We start from the raw sequence: 20,855 nt of genomic DNA, 5'->3' as shown, positions 1-20,855 counted from the left end.
AATATTATTCCATAGTCTTGGTTTACCTAGATTACAAAAGGTTTAGTAAATCCAACCAAATGTTTTTTTTCTCTTTATAGGAGGTATTATAAAGAGACAGATGGCTTGAAATTAGATGTTGGTGTTTACATGAAGGCTCTTGAGGTACTGCAGGTTCACTCTTTGTAGAAGAATTGTGCAAACTTAAATACTCATGAACTTTTTTCTTGTTACTTTTCAGTATGCATGTGATTTAAAGGCGGAGGTCATTGGTAAACCATCCCCAACGTTCTTCCAGAGTGTTCTAAATGACATGGGACTTCAACCAAATGAAGTATGTAGTAACGATTAACGGCAATATGCAATATTTTTTGCACAATTCCTGCATATAAGTCAGTAAAAAAGAGTTTTATCATCCCATGTTAAAAATGTTTTTCATTATAATTGATAATTTGCAGAATAAAGTTAGCTTGATGCATATAAACATTTTTTTTTATTGTCAATCAGGTGCTGATGATTGGAGATGATCTTGTAAATGATGTAGGTGGAGCCCAACATTGCGTAATGAAAGGCGTGCAAGTTAGGACGGGAAAATACAGGTCAGTCTTCTAATAAGTTTAAAAGGAAACCTAAAACTTTATTGCATATTGTTGCTTCTCAGTCTACTCTGTCAGAAATCCACCTGTGCTGCAACATAACTTTATTGATTTTTTTTTTTACAAATCAGTAATTTGTAATAAATGTAATGGTATCAAATTGTTTTTTACATTTTGTTAAACATTTTAATGCAATACATTTTAAAAGCCAAATGAAGTCATTTGAGGACAAATACACAATTTGATGTGTAATTTTTTGTTTAACCACAAGAGGGCACACTTACACATCACTTCAAGAATTCGGAAAAGGTCTTGTTGTTTTTTCCCCCAAAAAGCTTCCTGTGAGCCATTCACCACATTTTCAACTCTACCAGATTTATTTAGTAGATAGGGAATCATCCAAAAATAGCTTCATCCTCTCCACTCACTGACACGAGGTTATAGTTGCCAAAGGATTTATGATCTCTGAATATTACTGGTTGCTAGAGTGTAATTGCAAAAACACACGCTGACTTATTTTTAACATTTCGCTTTGAGGAAAACAGCATCTTGACTGGGCTGGAAAGATATGCTGTTTTGAAACTATGATGTGTTTAAAACCATATACTGCCGTCTCTTTAATGTGTATTTCTGCATGGGATTCTGCTTGCTTTCTTTAGCACGATTTAGACTTGTGGAGGGGAAGTCCTAGGCCTTGTCTTGTTTTGCATTTGCCCTGCAGCTTGGGGAAAACCTTATATCAGCAAAAACCAATTTCTTTAGACTATTGTATGTTTTATCAGTCCAATTTGCTTAAGCAATTGCTAAATAGGTTTAAGTTAAGGGGAAAATGTTAACATTTGTGCAAGTAAATTGACCTTTTCGTATCAGTTAATTACAATTCATTTTGTTGATTTGCCTTATATTTTAGAAACTGTTAAAAGTAAAAATATAATTTTTCAGAATTTCTTGATATCGAAGTAGCTGTTGAACACATGATTTCCATTAAAACTCAAGAGAACGGTACTTATTTTACACAAATCTAAAATTTTCTTTGAGAAAAACGTACAATATTAAGTTTTTATTTTTATTTCATTGACTCCAAAATTTCCCCTGTGAGATGGCTCCATTCTGAGGTCTTCCTGATTGTTTGTCTTCATTGTGCCCCACCAGTTAGGCCTACGAAAAACTTCTCTGATTCAGTCCTCAGGCTGTGCTGACCCAGATTGTTTTTCAGTCCCAATCTAATCCAAACTAAAAAGCCAATATTAAATCTAAGCCAATTCGAGCCAGGGAACCATCTGACCGAGCCAACCGTCCTCAATCGGTTCAATCAAATTAAGCCATTTTTTTTTCTTTTTCCAGACACATTGTGTCATGTGACTTCAGCAGTTGCTGAGTAATCTGCTGGAGCATCAGTCTTTTTTAATGCCGTCACATAAAGTACATTCAGACTGTGGGGGTGTGCGTTTTTGCGAAGCGGCTTGACATGCATGTGCTTGTGGAGGTAACCCTCCAGACATGCTGCTTTCAAACCCTCACCTGCACGACGTTCCAGGTTCAAACGTGTGGAGCTCTGAACTTGATGTGTTAGTGAGTGAAAACGCTCTGATTTATCCAGGAAAACAAAAAGTTCCGTTTCTGCAGTCCAACTCCTGTCATCTTGTTATCTATTTTCAAAGCGTTTCCAGTGATATTTTAATTATCAGGATGCCGGTTTAAACCAAAATACAAAAAAAAACCTGTTGTTTTCTATGACATAGTTTATGCACAGTGGCAGTTTATTGAGAAATTCGCCTCTGGGACCATTCAGTGTCTGTGGAGAAACTCCACCTCTTTTTCCCCTCCCCATTGATGGGATATCTCTGTTTACGCGCCGTCCTGCTAGCTTACAGCCCATCACAATCCTAACCGAACACTGCTGGTGTAACAAAATCGTGATCAATATCCAGCTGTACAGATGAGGAAAACGAAGACCTACATGGATCTATTTGTCTCCAAGTGGATGCATCCCAATAAGGGCTGGGTTGATAAAATAGATTAATCGACCTAAATCGATCCAAGCTTAATAAATCAATAATCGATCCATAGAAGTAGAGATCGATCTTTTATGCCTTTCCTTTTCTGGTGACCAAACGCATAACAGCAGTGAGGCGAAAGTCCATTTGCTTGATGCTAACGTAGAATGGAATTTCCCATCGGACGGCTAATGCTAAGACTGGTCGACCTAAACATACATTGCTGACTACTTGTAAATAAACAGCTTTATATACTTACAGGCATGAATTGTCCAAACTGTTTTAAGGAAACATGGTTTTTTAAGTAACCATTTGTGGTCTAAAGCACCGTTTTTTGCTCAAATCTTCTGGAATAAAGTGTTGTGCTACAGCGCGAGCTCCACCTAGTGGCCAAACTGAAACACCATCCAGGAGAGGCAGAACAGAATGATCTGCACATTTTTGTTGGAGCTTGTCCTGTTGGTGAAATCCTGCAACACTGTTCAGTGTTTTCAATCTCATTGGTTTATTATTTCACTAACACATTTTACAGCATATGAACTGTTTCAGGTTAATATGAATAGCTAAAAACATATATAGATTATTATTGTATTTTTATACAAATGTCTAAATGTGTAAACCATGTTAATTCAAAATCTAATAGAATTGAAAAATTTTTTTTATCTTACTCATCCAGACGCTGGTCAATCAAATTAAATCAATACCCAGCCCTAATCAGAATGGAGCGGAACAGGGAGCTTGTGCCCCGCCCACCATATTGTCTGTGTCACAAATAGGCTCTTTTTAAACGTCTGCTCCTGATTCACAACAATTTTAATAAAGAAATACTCAGAAATGTGCTTTTAAACGTGTTTGTCTTAATTTACGTGAGAAAAATGCCTCAAGACAGTCATGTTCGAAACAACACAACACAACTTTCATCAGCGCTGGTCTTGAAGGTGCTGAAGCTGAAATGAGAAACGGCGGAGAAAGAATTCATTCATGGTTGTTTTTTTTGTTATGAGTTCATTGCAGCCTGACCTCTTTTGCGTTGCTAATTCACCCTCTTTGTGTGGGAGTCACAACAGAAGACTGTTGTTGGCAAACTGGAACAGAAAAAAACCGTGTCAATAGAGTGGGTTTGTGTCCTGAAGCAGCTCATAAAGTTTAAGATCTCTCATGAGATGCAGACACAGCAGTGTGCTGGAGACCAGACAGTGTGTTGGGAATCTGGTCTCAGTGGGACGGGGGTCAAGGCGGGGGGGACATTAGATTTCAAACTGTTTAGCCGTACAGGTCCAGGGAACCCCGGACCCGCTCTGCGCTGCTGTAAACCTTCAGTCAAATCTGCAAAAACACAGCTGTTTCCAAGTCAACCAGATGCTGTGCAGACCTGAAGTTCCCATCAGGCCACAGGGGAAAAAGACGCCTTTAAATACGGCAGACCTCACGACCAGACAGGAAAGGGGAAGGATACAAATCAAATCCTCTCTGCTTTTAGTAAAACGCTTTTCACTTGACAAGCTGCTGAGCAGTAAATGGCAGAAAAGCTGAGCTGAGATCTTTGGTTTTGTCTTGATCTTCCCGTGTTCTGTTAGGTCTGTGGTAGCAGGGATTTGTACAAAAAGACAAAAGAAAATTCCTCCTCCCTTAAATGCATCATAAAACTCTGAAAGAGGTGCATGAAGATGACTTAAAGACAGAGAAGAAGACATTCACACTTCAGGAAGTAATCTGCACTTACACCTGGCTCTTTGATGACTCTGCAAGAGTTAAACTAGCTGTTCAAAACATGTTCCACTTAAAATAAACTCATTAGTCATAGAAGCTCCTCCCCTTTTAATGGAAACGACCAAACTGGCGTTTTATGTGCAAAATGTGGTCACATGTAGCTCATTTTGCAGAGCATTATTCAAATCACCAGTTGCTGCTTCTGTTTTGTTTCACTTCTTTGATTTTTGATTTTTCTGTTCATTAGTGTCCCTTTTTTTTTGGTAACTTCTCTAATTAGATCCTGACCTCATTTCCTTTTTCGTATTTAAAGTCTCAGAGCTTTAAAAGCAAACATATATATATATATATATATATATATATATATATATATATATATATATATATATATGCAGTTGAAAGAAACTGTTGGTTTGAATAGTTGCTTATGTGTTATGAATTCTAAATAAAATAACAATTTTTCAAGGAAAAAAACTTTACTTTTTTTGCAAACTTGTAACAAGCCTGCCTGCAAAAGTGAGGACTTGTGTAGTTTGTTTTTTTTATAAAGCTCTTGTCATCTGTTCCTTAACAAATCTAAATTTCTAGCTTCCAGCTGGGAAAAGAATTTAAAGAATGCTAGTAAGAAGTAAGGATGCTAATGGGGATTAAAAAAACAAAATACCACAAGGATCTTGAAGTTTATTATCATCTCATAAATTCTCCCTAGCAAAGAAAATGTTGTTTTTTCTGTGTGTTTTATCAGCTTTGAGGGAACGAGGATTGAATTTTCAGAGATGAAGCAACAAAAATTACGGTCCTGGATAAAAGCTGCAGTGATTTTTACCTTTAGTCTTGATGAGACAGCTTCAAACTTGTGAAGTAAAAGCAGATAAATGCATAACTTGGGTTATTAGACAGATAAAAAGTAACATATCGCAAAATCAACAGTAGCAAGCTCAAAAATGTCAAATCTTAAAATCGTACGTCTGTCCTGATGTCATTGATCGTCTTGGATTTGCTTTATCGCTCATAAAATGCTTAATGGTTTTTACTTCAGCAATAACTGAGCCTCAGAGTTGAAGTTCTCCACCCTGCTGGTAAAACTTTGGCCAGAGTTTGACCCTCCCACAGCACGCAGGGTTTTTGTGGGACGTCCTTGTTCTAGTTTGAACAGAAACCTCCTGCTAATTGTAACCACAGGTGCTCCATTTTTTTCTGATCTCTTATCTTTATTGAACTCCAACTGCACTTAAAGTTTGGTAAAAGACACCTCACATTTCCCTCCGTTATGCAATCATTTGTTTTATTGTTGTAAACGTGGACATTTTGAGCTCCTCTCCTCTTGCAGAAAGCGTTATGCCACCTCGTTTTATCGCTCTGTATTGCTGAAAGGCTTCGCCTCCATTGCTGTTTGAATCTGCCAGGGAGCTCTGAAAACACTTTCACAGTCACAGTGTAAACCTCTGCCTGTGGCCAAAGCTGCACTGCTAACGGGAATATCGGGAAACAAGCAGGCCGAGCATGATGAAGGCTCTCTGTGGAGAACTGGTCCACGATGGAACGAGATGAAACGAGCTCCACAGGCCGAGTCAGGGGTCATGTGATCATTGGACGGATTAGTTTCCTGCATTAATTCTACAGTGCCATAACTTATGCTCATAGCCCATATATTTTACTCTAAGAGGAGCTAGAACTAAACTTTTATTTATACATATATATAGTCATTAAATGTTGCTGCTCCTCAGTTAACAAACCAAATAAGAAATAAATGTATTTATTTTATTTTTAGGAGCTTATCTGTTGCCTATGGCTCTTTGCACATTGTACTGTGGATTGACCTGCCCCAACAGATCAGAGCTGCACAAAATATCCATCATTTTAAATCCCAGCTCAGAACTCCTGTCTCTTCACTGACTTAAGCTTAAGTTCTATGGTCTAATACACCAAAACTGCATTTAATTACATATGTTTAGGCTAAATAAGGTATGCCCAGAGTCTATTTAAGGGATTAAGCATTTAGTTTAGCTACTTTTCATTTTTTTCTAGACATATTTCATAAATAAAAGTACTCGAATCATTATCATCAAAACAAACATCAATAATACATAAAAACAATGATCTGCTATCCATTCATGCTAAGTAAATGCCTGCATAAGTTAGCGTGCACATGTTGGACTTTTCCCTAAAAAAGTATTTGTTTGCTTGCAAGGAAACGGAACAAACCCGCCGATGAGGCAGATAAGTCTGTGTAATATGCAATAAACTAACAATGCACTACCTTTTTTCCATTGCACTAATGCTGTAAGGTGTGAAGAGGTTAACGAGCCTTATCAGTTGAGCTGTTATACCAATGCAAAAACACACAAATGCACTTGGGAAATGAATGGCATCTGTTAGAACGTGTACTTCCTTCCATGGTGGGGGGTCACTATGCAAATATTCACTGTAACTGTTGACTCTATAATCAAAGCCAGAGGCAGCAAGACGGAGAAGGATGTGCAACCAGAGAGCAGAGGATGTGGCTCCATGCCATTCAGTTCAGTTGTTATAGTTGTCAGTTGTTTTAAGGTAAAGTTAAACTTGTTGAAAAGATGCTTTAGAATAGATGTTCAGCACACAACAAAGACAAACATTTTTCTCCCACTGATGTCCAAATAATCCAAAAGTAAGAAGAATCTGCTCAACAGTAGCAAGAAAAGTTGTTCCTTACCTACAAAGAAATGACCATAGCAGAGACACAACAGCCGATGGAGACAGGATATTTATTATTTTAAAGCAGACACCTATGATGACAATGTTTCTTCTAAAGCAGGGGTCTGGAACCTGAGGATCAAAAGGATAAAAAAAAAGAAAAATGCTAACAATTTGAAATATCAAGTCAGTCACATTAAGCACATATTCTAAATGATGATGCCCAACACTTGTTCAGAGGAAAAGTGCTTAAAGTATAGATGGAAAAAATGTATTCTACCAAATATTTTCACATTTAGTTTGATAGTAAAAGAAGTAAAAAGTATACAGGTGCACCATAGTCAATGGTAGTAAACATTGGGTAATCCTTTATGGTGCCGGTATTAATGTTTGTCAATATATAATTAAGCTTTACTTAACTATTAAATAAAGCTTTAACAGCCACTTTTATGCATTGCTTTACACGACTAATTGTATTAGTTTGCGCGTTAGTTAGCAGTGACTAATCTTTAATATTTAATCGTACATAATGCATTATAAAGCATTAATAAACGTTTCCCTATGCGATTGCTCAGCATTATGTTTGCATCAACAGTGTGTTAGCTAAAATACATGTTAGACTTGGTTTTTCTGCATTTTTTATTCAAGTTAATCTGCTGCAGCAGAAGGATTTCCTATTTGACACAGCGTGTACCGGTACTTTCTTTTGAAAGAAACTTATGTGCTGCTGTCAAAAGTAGAAAGAAAAAAAAGTTGAAGATGTTTATTTCTAGAAAAGTACAAGACTTTTTAAACTTAACTATTGTAAATATTTACGAGCTAAATTTGACTTAGGATAGCCACAAAAACAAATCATGTTTTTCTAATAGATTAAGTAGGACTTTGTGGCTCTCGCTGGGTTTTGGTCAGTAAGAAACGGGCTCTTTTAGTGTTGAAGGTTCGAGATCCCTGTCCCAAAGCAACAATTTGGGATTCATTGACTTGAGGTGTGTGCAGAAAGGAGATTTGTTTTTCCATCTGCTGGAATCCAATCTCCCCTGCAGTGAATAGATCAGACATTAGACAGAACCCAAGACGGCGTGATTACGGATGGCCTTTGTTCTTGGCAGACCTGTGACACTGAACCTGGACGGGGTGGCTGTGTCTTCTGCGTGGCACCGCGGTTTGCTGCTTCATCTCTCTCGCATGTTAAGATTTGCCCCTGGGGCGCGGACTGTATTTCAGCGTCTCTTATCTTTTAGCGCTGTGGGTGTCCTCTGGTGTCACCAGCTAAGACAGAGGTTGGAAGTGGAAGTCTATTAGTAAGGGCGTATTTTTTTTTTTTGTTTTTTTTTTTTTTTTTTTTGCAGTTCAGTGTTAACCTACTACCGTCCTTGAAAGTTACAATTCTAACATTTCTCACCGCCAGATGCCATTTGCACCTCGTTTGCACGTCACGGTCATGGTTTTGCTTTGTCAGCGTCAGTGTAGTTCTCACCTTTTACCACATTGGAGTCTCAAACGAACTTAAAGTGCAAGAGTGCAAGCCTGTTCCTCTGTGAAGCAAATCAGCACCATCCCACACCCTGTCCTAACCAGTGTTACCACATTAGTTTTTGTCTGTGGGAAGGAAATGAAGTTATCTCAGAGTTCTCGTCTCAGCAGAGGCTGTGAATCTGTCAAAACCTGTCATCTCAAACCTTCCCTTTTTGTTGCTGTTGTGGTTTTTGCCTGGACACTGTAAGATCTACCAAAGCTCCCGTTGTGTGTTTAGAGGCCATTTTGGTTTGTGCCAAACAACAGTTCAGTGCTTTTTGTTGACTCAAAGCCAAAGATGTAACATGACAGCATATGTGATCGTCTTCAGAAAATCTATTGGAGCCAACAGAATGCCTGCAGATCTCTGCATCTTTTTTGTCTGCCAGCAGTTTGGTCTTGGCAGGTTATTTGCAAGGTAAATAGGAAAATAGGTGTTGCATGAAGGTTTTTTTCCTCTGCTGGATTTCTCTCTAGTGTCTTTTGTCGAATAGATGTTACACAAACACTTGTGTTTGTCATTTGAACGTCTCTCCTGGTTGTAAGTTCCAGCCTTCCGCTTTTGTTTTTTTGCACTTGTTCATGTCAGCATTGAGTTCCCTACATTGCCTCAGGCTGACACGAGTCAAAATAATTGCACAAGGAGGGTCATTGAGGTGCATTAGAACCTTTAAATAACGCCTGCTTCCTAAATTATTTTCACCAGAAACACAATGGCCTGGAAGGAGGGATTTGTGCACATGTGGGTTGTGCTTTGTTCAGCAACCTTGTATTACTTATTTTCATCTGCTTCCTACCATGTAACGCCTTTAAAAAAAATCCACAAACAATCTCGAAAGATTGAAGAAGGAATCAATTACTTGAATCTCACCAATATTTTTCTTATTTTTTTAGCATTAGGTCTGATTAAAATGTACAAATTTGAGTCGATTTCTATTCATTGTTAGTCTTGTTAGTTGGTTTATCTTTGTTTAATTGCTATAAACGTTTTGAGTTTGTTGGTTTTTCAATGTGGTATTTTTGGGTGGAGCTTAACATCTGCGTTGTTCGGCTTGATAGGCCTGGGGCTGTACGTGTTGGTGTGGTGGAACACCTCTGAATCCAATCCCAGTAGGATCTTTTTCTTTTTTTTTGTAATTCCCTCAAACTTGGGTTGTTGTTTTTTTAAGTTATACTTCGGCTTCCTCTCACTGTTTAGTTCCCAGTGGTCTTTGAAGTGCGATTCTGCAGTTTTTAACCAAAATCGATAACTCTGTTGTTTTGTAGGAGTGTCAGTTGCCGGAGAGCAACTCCGCCTCCTTTCCCCATCCCGTTGCTATGAGCTCCCCTGCTTGGTTATGGTCCCCCACAACCCCAACCTAACATTACCAGTGCAGCTAAAATGCCGAGCAAAATTGGAGCTATCCAGCCATACAGTTTACAGCCAGATTCCAGCTCAGACGGGGAAAACAAAGACGTACATGGATCTATTTGTCTGCAGGTGGATGCATCCGAATGGAGCAGAGCAGGGAGCTTGATGCCCATCCTACAATTTTCAAACTTTTCAAGAGTTGGGGTCCACACTTCCATCTTTGAGTAATGATTCCCGATTAAGGGCGTATCTTTGGCTGCATGTATGGGTGCCCATGTCTGGCCTTCCATCTGTCATCCCCCTGGGGTGACAGTTCATTAGAAGCCAGTATTAATCATAAACCTGAGCTTTTTTTTTAACATTTGAAGACTAGAATCCCACAGCACCACAAATGAGTGAGCTGGGCCTCTACGGCTACTTTTCTACATACAATGAAGATGAAGAAATGAAAGAAGGAAGCGTGGTAGAGAAGTAAAGTGAACCTCCAAAAACAGCAGGCGGGACTACAGTGCTGTTCTTTACATGCACAATTGTTAACAGTTTCAAACTGATCAGCTGGGAGAACCTTTGGTTTTGCGTCCGCAGAGTCATTTGTGTGCATGGTTGCACAACCCCCAACCTATGTGATGATTCAGCCGTAAGTCGTCACAAGACTCACACCGGTTGAAATGCTCAGATGCACACAGGCCGTGTCTTAATAATACCATGCTGAGCTGTTCGGATGTGGTTAGATGGGGGTCACATGAAGGTCCTCGTTTTGTGAGGAACTGGGTTAAAAAAAAAACGCAGATGAAGTGCAACTCTTTGAAAAGGTCTTTTTATAAGTGTAGCTATGTGGGTAAAATCTCTGAGCATGAAAGTAGGCCATACAGTGGTGGACAAAATTGTTGGTACCCCTCAGTTAAAGAAAGAAAGTCCACAATGCTCACTGAAATGACTTGAAACGTTCAAAAGTAACAATAAATTAAAATTTATAAAAAATTAAATAATCAAAATCAGCCAATACCTTTGAGTTTTTCATTACTTGAATTATTTTAAAAAACAAACTAATGAAATAGGGCTGGACAAAAATGATGGTACTTCCTGACTGAGAACTTCTTGCCCAGGGGGTCATGATGAACTCAGGTATGTCCTTTCATTGACATCACAGCTGTTTTCAAACCCATAATCAGTCAGTCTGCCTATTTAAAGGGAGACAAATAGTCACTTTGCTGTTTGGTGAAAAGGTGTGAACCACACTGAACATGGACAACAGAGAACGAAGGAGAGAATTCTCGTAGGACATTAGAAACAACATTATAGACAAACATCGTAAAGGTAAAGGCTATAAAACCATCTCTAAGCAGCTTGGAGTTCCTGTGACAACAGTGGCACATATTATTCAGAAGTTTAAGACCCACAGGACAGCAGCCAACCTCCCTGGATGTGCTCGGAAGAGGAAAATTGATGACAAACTAAGGAGACGGATCGTTGGAACTGTATCCAAAGAGCCCAGAACAACCTCCAAAGACATTAAAGGTGAACTCCTAGATCAAGCCAGAGTGGATTTTATGGGAGAAAACCAAGGAGGACACCACTGTTGAAAGGTGTGTGAAAAGGTCCTTTGGACAGATGAGACTAAACTGGAGCTTTTTGGTAAGGCACATCAGCTCTACGTTTGTAGACTCAAAAATGAAGCATACAACCAAAAGAACACTGTGAAACATGGAAGAGGCTCAGTTCTGTTTTGGGGCTGCTTTGCTGCATCTGGCACAGGGTGTCTTGAAGTTGTACAAGGTCAAATGAAATCTCAAGATTATCAAGGCATTCTGGATAGAAATGTGCTGCCTAGTGTCAGAAAGCCTGGTCTCAGTCGCAGGTCATGGGTCTTCCAACAGGACAACGATCCAAAACACACAACCAAAAACCCCCAAGAATGGCTTAGAGAAAAGCGTTGGACTATTCTGGCGTGGCCTTCTATGAGCCCAGATCTGAATCCCATTGAACATCTGTGGAAGGAGCTGAAACATGCCATTTGGAGAAGACACCCATCAAACCGGAGACAACTGGAGCGGTTTGCTCATGAGGAGTGGGCCAAAATACCTGTGGACAGGTGCAGAAGGCTCATTGACAAATACAGAAACTGTTTCATTGCAGTGATTGCCTCAAAAGGTTGTGCAACAAAATATAAAGTTATGGGTACCATCATTTTTGTCCAGAACTATTTCATTAGTTGTTTGTTTTTTAATTCTGTTAATCAACAACTCTAAAGTAATGGCTGATTTTGATTAGTTGATTTTCAATCAATTTTAATTTATAGTTACTTTTGAACGTTTCAAGTCATTTCAGTGAGCATTGTGGACTTTCTTTCTTAAACTGAGGGGTACCAACAATTTTGTCCACCACTGTATTTATGTGTTTTTCTTCTCTTGGAGAGTAGATATTAGGATAAACAGAAACTTTTCAGTGGGTGGGTATGACACCTTTCTCAGTTTTTTTTAATTTGATTTATTTATTGAACAAATACACATAACTTGCTAACAAAGGAGGTTTTCTTTATAAGCAAGATGAATCTAGAAGAATCCAGGGGCTCTTCACAATCCAACTAGGGAATCCCCTTTGGGTCCAGCTCCTCCGAAAACGAACGGTTAATCTGGGTGAAATCCGCACCGCAGCTGTTTGCTGATTATGAGTCAACATGACACAGCCTTTTGCACGGCAGTGTGACAGTAGACGCAGATAGTGAAAGGCTCCGAGTTAGTATCAGTGTTATGAGTGTTGCCATAACACTCACGAAACATGGTGTTTTCCCATTATTCAGTTGAGCCGTCTCTCATACAAAACTGCTGCTGCCTAATCTTAGAGGTCTTATTCAATTTTTAGCACAAACAAATATCAAAATATAGAAAGTAAAACCGATTAGATGAGATTATGTGTTTATTCTTCTGGATTTTCTTTGTAATTTTAAATCGTAGAGCCCCAAAAGTCACACCAAGGCCAATTAAACTCACATTCTGTGTCAGGATGAATGAAAACACAAACAGCTTGGGATTTATGGGAGAAAGTTTTGTCTCCTGTGTCACAAAGGCAATAGATATCATCAAGTCATGTTCCCCACCAGGTCTGCTTTATTACAAGATGAAGTCTGGCATTTAAAAGAAGGGATGGAGTGACTGGGTTCTCTTCAGTGAATCGTGACTTTCATAAATGGGATTCTTGTGTGGCCAGATGGCATCTGGCTTTTAAAAACACTCATGGCGGTTCAGCTTTTGCCGATGTGAAACGGGGGAAAGGAGGCTCATCAGCTCAAGCTTTCATGTTTGCTGACTTTACTCAGTGTGAGCCTCAACCTTGGAATTCCTGCTCCTCTATACAAGTGATCAAACACTCTCGCTTTGACCTAAGAACCTGTAAATCAGGGCTAAATCAGCAGCTTTCTTAACAATTTTATTCAAAGTGGAGGAATTTCTAAAGCTACTAACTCACTGGGGCATGTGTGATGCGTTTAAGAACCCATGTTCAGCAGGTTCTTGAACGCGTCACATACTAAGCATATGGTGTTCAAACAGGTCTGTCGCTACTCCTTACTAGCGCATGTACTCAGTTGAACGAGTCTTGGTGTAAAATGTCAAGGCGGCACAAATCCCGTGAATCTTGTTTCAGACTTTTTCTTTCACTGCTCTATTCAAATTTATGAAAGGCTTGGTTTCGTAAAATACTGGCCGGACAAAAACCGCAGTTATTAATTTCTCCTCTATGATCAATTTTCAAACGGTTGATACATCCGCGTACTGAAAAAGACACTCCCCATACGTCACTAGAAAAGCTGTGTCCCTGATTGGCCAGAGTTTAATGCGTGTCAGCTGCAGCGAGTCTTGTATGAAGAGCCTTCAAACGGACTTATAACTTGTGTAGCGACGCGTGAACATGAGAGTTTTAATTGTGGAAGCCTGAAATGCGCATACATGTGCATTTACACAGACTTTTTTTTAATTCTCCTGGTGGTTATATGACGGTGCAGTGTGAAGGTGTGTGCGTGGGTGAATGGCACTGTGACTGTAAAGTGCTTTGGGGAGAAAAGCGCTATCTGAAGTATTTGCCATTTTACCCTAGACTTCAAAACACGTTTTTCTATTGATCCACCAAACAAGTCTACCTACGATTTTAACCTTTAACGAAGGTGTGAAAGCCTGGGCTTCGTCTTACTTTTACACTCACTTCTTAGAAGTGCTTGAGTTTAAAAAAAATCACACATGGAATCTGAGGTGGCCTCATAATCTTAGCACCTCGTAAAAACAGAGCCGTCCAACATGTTAAACATTACTGAAGAAGATCTTTAAAATACTAAACACAGAAATGATCATAGTAAACTTAACCACATAATAATAAAATATACTATTACCAGGGATTTGGATTCGTCCAAAACCTTTCACTTTCTTTTCCAGCTCACAAAAGTCACCTAGAATACCGTTTATGATTGTAAACAAAAATAGACAAATGCAGCCTTGAACTGTCCACACATTTAGAGTTGCATTACAGCAAACTCATTAACTACAAGAGTAGTATTTGGACCAAAGGAAAGATAAGGTAAGTACACAGCTTGCTAACTGTAGTGAACCTGAACTGTTGGTTTGGGTCAGTGCAACAACACAGCTAGCTGCATATGGTTTCTGAATCAGCAAGCAGTTGGCTTTTTGTGGGAAGGGAGCAGCAATCTGTCGCCAATTAGATGGGCCTAAAACTGGCCTTTAAAGTTCAATTCAAGCCCTTGGTTTTTCTTTAATGTGTGGGTGTGTGTGTGTGGGGGGGGGGATTAGCTCCCTTTGAACAGAAGAACTTACTCAAGTTTGATCAATCTTGAGCAGGATGTTTCCACCACTCCAAGTCATGCACTGTTGACTCGATTTCTAACCATCATCTCTGCCCTCATGTATGCTTTTTCTGCTCCGTTTGCACTGTGTCAACCAAAAGCTTCAACCAGAAAAAAAAAAATTATAAAATGAAACAGTAAAAATATGTGACACTTCCCCCTACACATACGTGTCTTTCTTCACGCTGTTTCATCTTAAGCCTCCTTTCATGCTTTGGTTGGGCTACTTTGACAGTATTTATACATAAAAAAGATCAAGTTGTTTAAATGTCATTGTTAAATGGCTCGATTTCCTTTTAGTTTTGAGTCAAAGCTCATCAGTATGTCTCTGCAGCACAGCTGACTTTCACACACGTGTGCTCGTTTTATGAGTCACCCCTATCCAGTTTCTTTTCATGGAGACAGTCTGCTCACAAAACAGTGTCTCCATGTTTTATAGAGGCAAGTGGAGGGTTGTATATCTATCCATATGACACTCTAAGCTAGTATATTCTTATATTACCTGAATGGTATTTATTTGATACCCACTTTGTGTGAAACTTGCACAGCTCTTTTACTATCCGCTGTGTCTTCGCTGCAGTGAGATTTAGGAGACTTGTTGTAAAGCAACATGAAGCAGTCGTTTGAATTATTGTTGGCACAAATATTTGGGGATTTTGTAGAAGAGTGTCTGTGGGAATCAAAAGGTAATATAAAGCAATTTGTAACTTTTAAAGTTATTTAAAAAAATGTTCTGTACAAAAGTAAAGAGGGGAATTGTCCTTTTCTTTAAAGAAAAAAAAGGTTGCAAAAGTACAACTTTATACAAATCCAAGTTAATATTTAATGCATCAAAAATTGCTTTATGCAGGAAAAAAAACTTTTTCTTGGAACAAAACTATATTCTAGATGGGACTTGCTGATCAGATTGAGAGGGTTTTCAAAATAAAATGCTTCAATCAATTTGGATGCCAGGTAAACGGCAAACCTTTGACTTTTACATTCAAGCTTGTTTAAAAATGAAAGTAATTGGTCACATGAATGTGTCCCCACCTTAAAAAAAAAAGTGCTGTCCATGCTGGGGGAAGATCAGGGAGAAATTGCAGGAAATCTTTGCATATCTAAATAGAAGCGAAATGTAAAGTCCAAAAGTTCCTTTGTGGAGCTGGTGGGGTTTGTCCTCCTCAATACTCAGTCAAAACATAAAAAGCTTTGATGGGAAATACCCAATAACACCTCATTTTTTTGTTTCACATCAGAGCTGAAAAAATCTTTCCACTTGCAGCCATGTTTTTTAATTACCTGCCTAGATACTAATCACCAATCAGCATGATCACAGATGAGTCATTCATCCATTCCCCATTCCTCTGGCAATACTGAGTTAAAACAGGGAACTTCAGCTTGAAGAGGCCAAGAGGATTAGAAATCCACACACCTACCTCAACTCAAACCCTGTGATCATTAACCAACTTTCTAGTGAAGCATTTTCCTCTTTCAGTGCAGCAGCAGCTGTGTGGAACAGAATTCTTGGCTGCTGCCCACCTCTTGCCTCATGGTTGACCTCATCCCCATATGAAGGCTGCGCGGTGTCAATCAGATTCCAGGGCCGAACATATCTCTTCACGTGTATTGATATTGCATTGACCCGAAGGACACACAGCAAGCTCCAGATTACTTTACCAGTAACACTAGATGCATTGTGCTGAATTTTGCATGGTCACATTGACCTGGTTACTGCTCCATTATTTATGGCGGTGGTAGGAAAGGAGCAAAATGGATACATCACACACAGAAGCATACATGCAGGCGTATCTGAAGGCAAAAGGGGTGTTGAGCGTCAGGTAAGAGAGACTGTGTTGGCTCCTCTGCTGGAAACACAAAAGCCATGTGGCCAAGTTACTTGTGTGTTCATGCCTCTTGACGAACGTGTGTGAACGCAATCCGTCCTCGGGCATAGAAGAGAACAGGAGACACAACACACCAACCTTTAGCGGTCCAGCTCACATAACCCAAGTGCTGGCAGCTGACAGACATGCGTAAACACATGGCACCGCTTCCCTGCAGTCAACGTGGCTTCAGCATTCAACCCCCGCAAGGCCTCTTCTTGTCTTTCGCTACACTTGGGCGGCTCACAAATATTTGCCATGGTCCTATGAAGCCTCTCAGAAGGCAGGATTAATGGCAGTGTGCGCCGCATACCCAAGGCAAGACAAAGACTCCCATCTGGAGCTCTGTCCTGTGACTGGGGAACAGAGGAAGCACACAGAGTCTGGTCAAGGCGATCCGGGGTGGGGTGTCTATAAGCTCCACTTCAAAAATGAGCAGGACTCCTGGGGACTCCTATGGTTGAATGAAGGGGGGTGTGTTGATGTCTTTTGATTTGATAGAGAGGGAAATGGCCCTGTAAGTCTGCTTGGGCTCAACGCCACTAGAAACGGATTACACTTCCCCCGAGCAGCTGATTCAACAGCTATATCTGCATCTATCTATGGGCTGGTAGCAGAAGACAAAGGCAGCAGTCAGTGAGGAGATAGCCCGTGTTAGTCCATGCCTTGTGTAGCCCTCCATCAATTTGTTTCTGTCTGCCTGGCTTTCTCAAAGTATGAACTCAAACAACTTAATGACAAAAGCGTAGAAAGGATGGCGCCAAAAGCAGAGAACAAGAAAGTCATAGAAGGCATCTGATGGCTGAGGATGTAGAATGTAATTAAAAGATTTGAGGTCATAGGTTCAATCTTGGGCTGCTTGTAATATAAACAAATGAGCTCAAGAGTCTAGAAACGAAAGCTTTATAGACGAGCCATCATGTCTTTGAGCTGGTTTACGATATTTGGTTAGACCAAAGGTGCAACATTCTCTACGATATCTGGTGTACAGACTATTTACTGTTTTCTGCTTCTGTCTGCGAGTCATAACTCCACAACACCAATCTATCACTGTAAAAATAATAAATGAAGTGTTGATTGTATCTGTGCAACAGGTGTTTTTAGTAATGTGGTGTTTCATGCAGATTTGCTCTGAAATTGAGTGCAAAGACGAACAGAAACGCGAGCAGTTATTTCTAAATTAAATTCTTCTAAGCAAAACTCAGATGTGAAGATGGAGCCTCAGGCTAATGTGTTTCAGGTCTTTCCATAACAAAAATGGAACAATTCCTCAATTGTAATTCCTCCACCCGTTCCAACCTGTTGGCATATGCCTCTACCTCTTTTCCACACACACAGAAAAGTCCTCCACCTTCTTGACCTCTGCTTCCTGTAACTCCACCGTTCCACTGGAGTTCCTCTAATTTACACACAGACACTCTGTCTGTCTGCAGCTGTCCTTCATTCCTTTCCTTTTCACAACAAACCTCCACCTCTCTAGATGTTCCTCCACCTGCTCTTACTATAGATCACAATGTCATCTGCAAACATCATGGTCCACGGAGATTCCTGTCTAATCTTATCTGTCAGTCTGTTTATCACCACAGCAAACCAAATTAGAATATTGCTGATTCTTGGTGCAGTCCCACCTCCACCAATAACACCTACAAAACATCTCACCAATATCTTCCAGCTTGTCCTGACCAGCTCCAACATACTACAACCGACCTCCTCATACAAACCACTGCTCCTTTCTTTCTTCTCTATCATAGACTTCCTCTAAATCTACAAACCTCTTCTGTTCGTCTCCAGAAGCATCCTAAAAGCGAACTTTGCATTCTCCTTGAGATAAAATCCTACTGTTGCTTACGAATTATCCTAGCTTTTGAACCCAAATGTCTTGATAGGAAGTAAAAGATCTAACACTGAGATGTTTAAACATTTTGAACTAAATGTTCTAAAGTAAATGCATTCAAAATCCTTTGATGACAACTGTCTAGCTGGCATAGTAATGAAAATCTACACACAGAAGTGCTTTTAACTCACCATATCTTTATCATGCTTTTATTAACCAAATTTATTGCAAAGAAGTTACTAAAAGAATATGTTAGCAGTGTACGTTATGTTTTGGAGTTCTGTTTGAATCAAGTTGGCTTGAGTTGTAATGAATTGGCAATAGATGCAGTTCTATTTTTAGAACACGCAAGCACGCGTCTTGCGTGCATTTACATTTACATGTGTGTTCCAGAGGGTGGTTTTATATCTGTAGTTTTTCTCAACAATTCCTTATTTTACTCTGCTTTATTCATCCTGTGTCATATATTTAGTTTTAAGGTTGCCTCTTTACAGTTTTGGTTCTTGTCCTGCAGGCCCAGTGATGAGAAACACCCAACAGTAAAAGCCGACGGTACTGTGGACAACCTGGCCCAGGCTGTGGACATAATTCTGAGTCAGAGAAGACGTTAAATCCAAGGCAACTGACGATGAGGACTCTCCGGTCACTCCTGTAGCTCGTATAAGTGTTGTTTCAGATGGGAAGTGGGCTCCGTGTTTGGGTAATTTCACACAAAACTGTCCAAACAGTGCGAGAATTGAACAGTACTTTCCATATACAGTGGATCCTGTATATAAACTATTACAACTCACTGCTGTGTCAAACGCAGCCATCTGCTGCTCCACATATACCGCCTCACTAACTCGACTAAAATTTGATTCGGGTCTGCAAGAGATAGCTGTGAATGCTTTACAGTTGCACTGCGCGTTTGTCAGTGCGTGACTCACATAGATAAGATACCTCAAGCTGACACACATGTGCCGACAACCAGCTGCTGATTGACAGTTATATGAGGAAAGTACTGACGCTCAGAAAACCTGCTAACCACCGTACGTGAGGGCGGCTTGAAGTCGCCGTGCATGGGCGCAGCTGTGTAAGTTTAGTTAATAAATGTAAGAATAATATTAGGCTCTAAAATAAAGTTATTTTACTAATGTGTGTGTGTGTGCGTTATCCTCCTGGATTTGTCTGGGGGAAATTTGGCCTTGAAAGTGACACATCTCTGGAAATGGGAAGTGGGCTGGTCTGATGGGGATGATAAATGCAGAACACAGGCAAGGTGATAAATAACGTGGATGTGTCCAGCTCTGGAAAAAAAAAGGGTAGAGGGGAAGGCTCTCCTGCTGTTTTACTCAACTGTAAGCCTCTTCTGCCATGTCATAGTTGCATTGTCGATGTCCGCTCATCAGCTTCAGTCTGTGCCCAAAGTTTGGGATAAAAGGATGGAGGAAAATTGGTTTCTGCGCTTTGCGGTGCCAGCTGGATGTGCGCGGCCTTCTGGAAGTGGGGCGGAAAGCAACGCATTCTCAAGCGCTGCCTCCGAGGTTTTTCTGCAGCCAATACATTCAACAAGAATAAAAGCCCACTGCCAAGTAAATCATTGAGGTCTTTCTGATTCATTTCACCCTTTACTCAAACACAAGCTTAAATGTTATAAGGCAATTAGAGGCAATGAAATGTTACAGAGAATTACAAAAGTATGTCTTGAGTCGGTCATGCTGCTCTTTTTTTAGAAATAAATATTAATGTTTACTGCAAAGTGCTAGCAGCTGCTACTTCGTTTTCCAACACAATGTTTGACTGTGTTTTTTGCGTGCCTTTTGGCTCCATATCCAGCCATTAAACTCGCATTTGACTGCTCTCGGATGAATTTGCTTGGCTTTAACCGGCCTCTTTGCAGCGTCTGTGCACCGCGTTTAGCACCTCTGCTTGGCAGGTTCGTCTGCCGGTATCGAACGGAAAGCAGAAACGCTAACCCACACCTCTATGGCCTGCCCGAAGGTCATCAACCTGATTCACACAAGTTACAAATTGGTAGCGACGCTGCCTGCTGTGATGGGTAAACAGTAAAGAGGTTCCTCCCGTTGTGCCGGACATGAACTGTTCCTTTATCGGGATGATTTCCTCTCAGATGAAAGACATCTGAGAGGACATCTGATGTTTGTTTGTTTTTTGTTTTTTTTTCTCTGAAGACTTGTCTGGACATGTAATATCTCACAGGACTTATTGACAGACTGTCAGATCGCTGAGAGATTGAAGTTATTACACATTTGTGTATCAGTTTGTGACCTTTGTGCTTCTCTTGCATCTGAGTTGTGCTTTATGGCTTTGTTTGTTTTTGGAAAAGCGTTATATAGAAACTCAGGCTTAGGTACAAATTTTGCATGAGCAAAAAAAAAGTGGACAGTAAGGTCATGAAGAGATTTTTAAGTGGATTTGCTGTACTAGGACTAGGAAGAGAACATGGTTCTGTGATTGAAAGATATTCATTAAAGATCTTTGAGGCA

At 40.0% G+C, this 20,855-nt stretch overlaps 1 protein-coding gene across 2 annotated transcripts in view; it reads left to right on the top strand.

The window, feature by feature from the left end:
- lhpp (phospholysine phosphohistidine inorganic pyrophosphate phosphatase) overlaps window positions 1–20,855 on the top strand; it is a 21,955-nt gene extending 1,100 nt beyond the window's left edge. For both annotated transcript variants that reach the window (XM_020712173.3, XM_078937984.1), the window contains exons 5-8: window positions 81–144; window positions 221–313; window positions 487–578; window positions 18,884–20,855. In XM_020712173.3, coding sequence (XP_020567832.1) covers window positions 81–144; window positions 221–313; window positions 487–578; window positions 18,884–18,980 — 346 coding nt within the window. In that variant the 3' untranslated portion in view covers window positions 18,981–20,855. The remainder of the gene's footprint in view (window positions 1–80; window positions 145–220; window positions 314–486; window positions 579–18,883) is intronic.

Source organism: Oryzias latipes, chromosome 19 (assembly GCF_053564925.1).
Source record: "Oryzias latipes strain Hd-rR chromosome 19, Olatipes_Hd-rR_3.1".
Lineage (NCBI taxonomy): Eukaryota > Metazoa > Chordata > Actinopteri > Beloniformes > Adrianichthyidae > Oryzias > Oryzias latipes.
The sequence above is the reverse complement of the archived record's forward strand: the minus strand, read 5'-3'. Positions and strand labels throughout refer to the sequence as shown.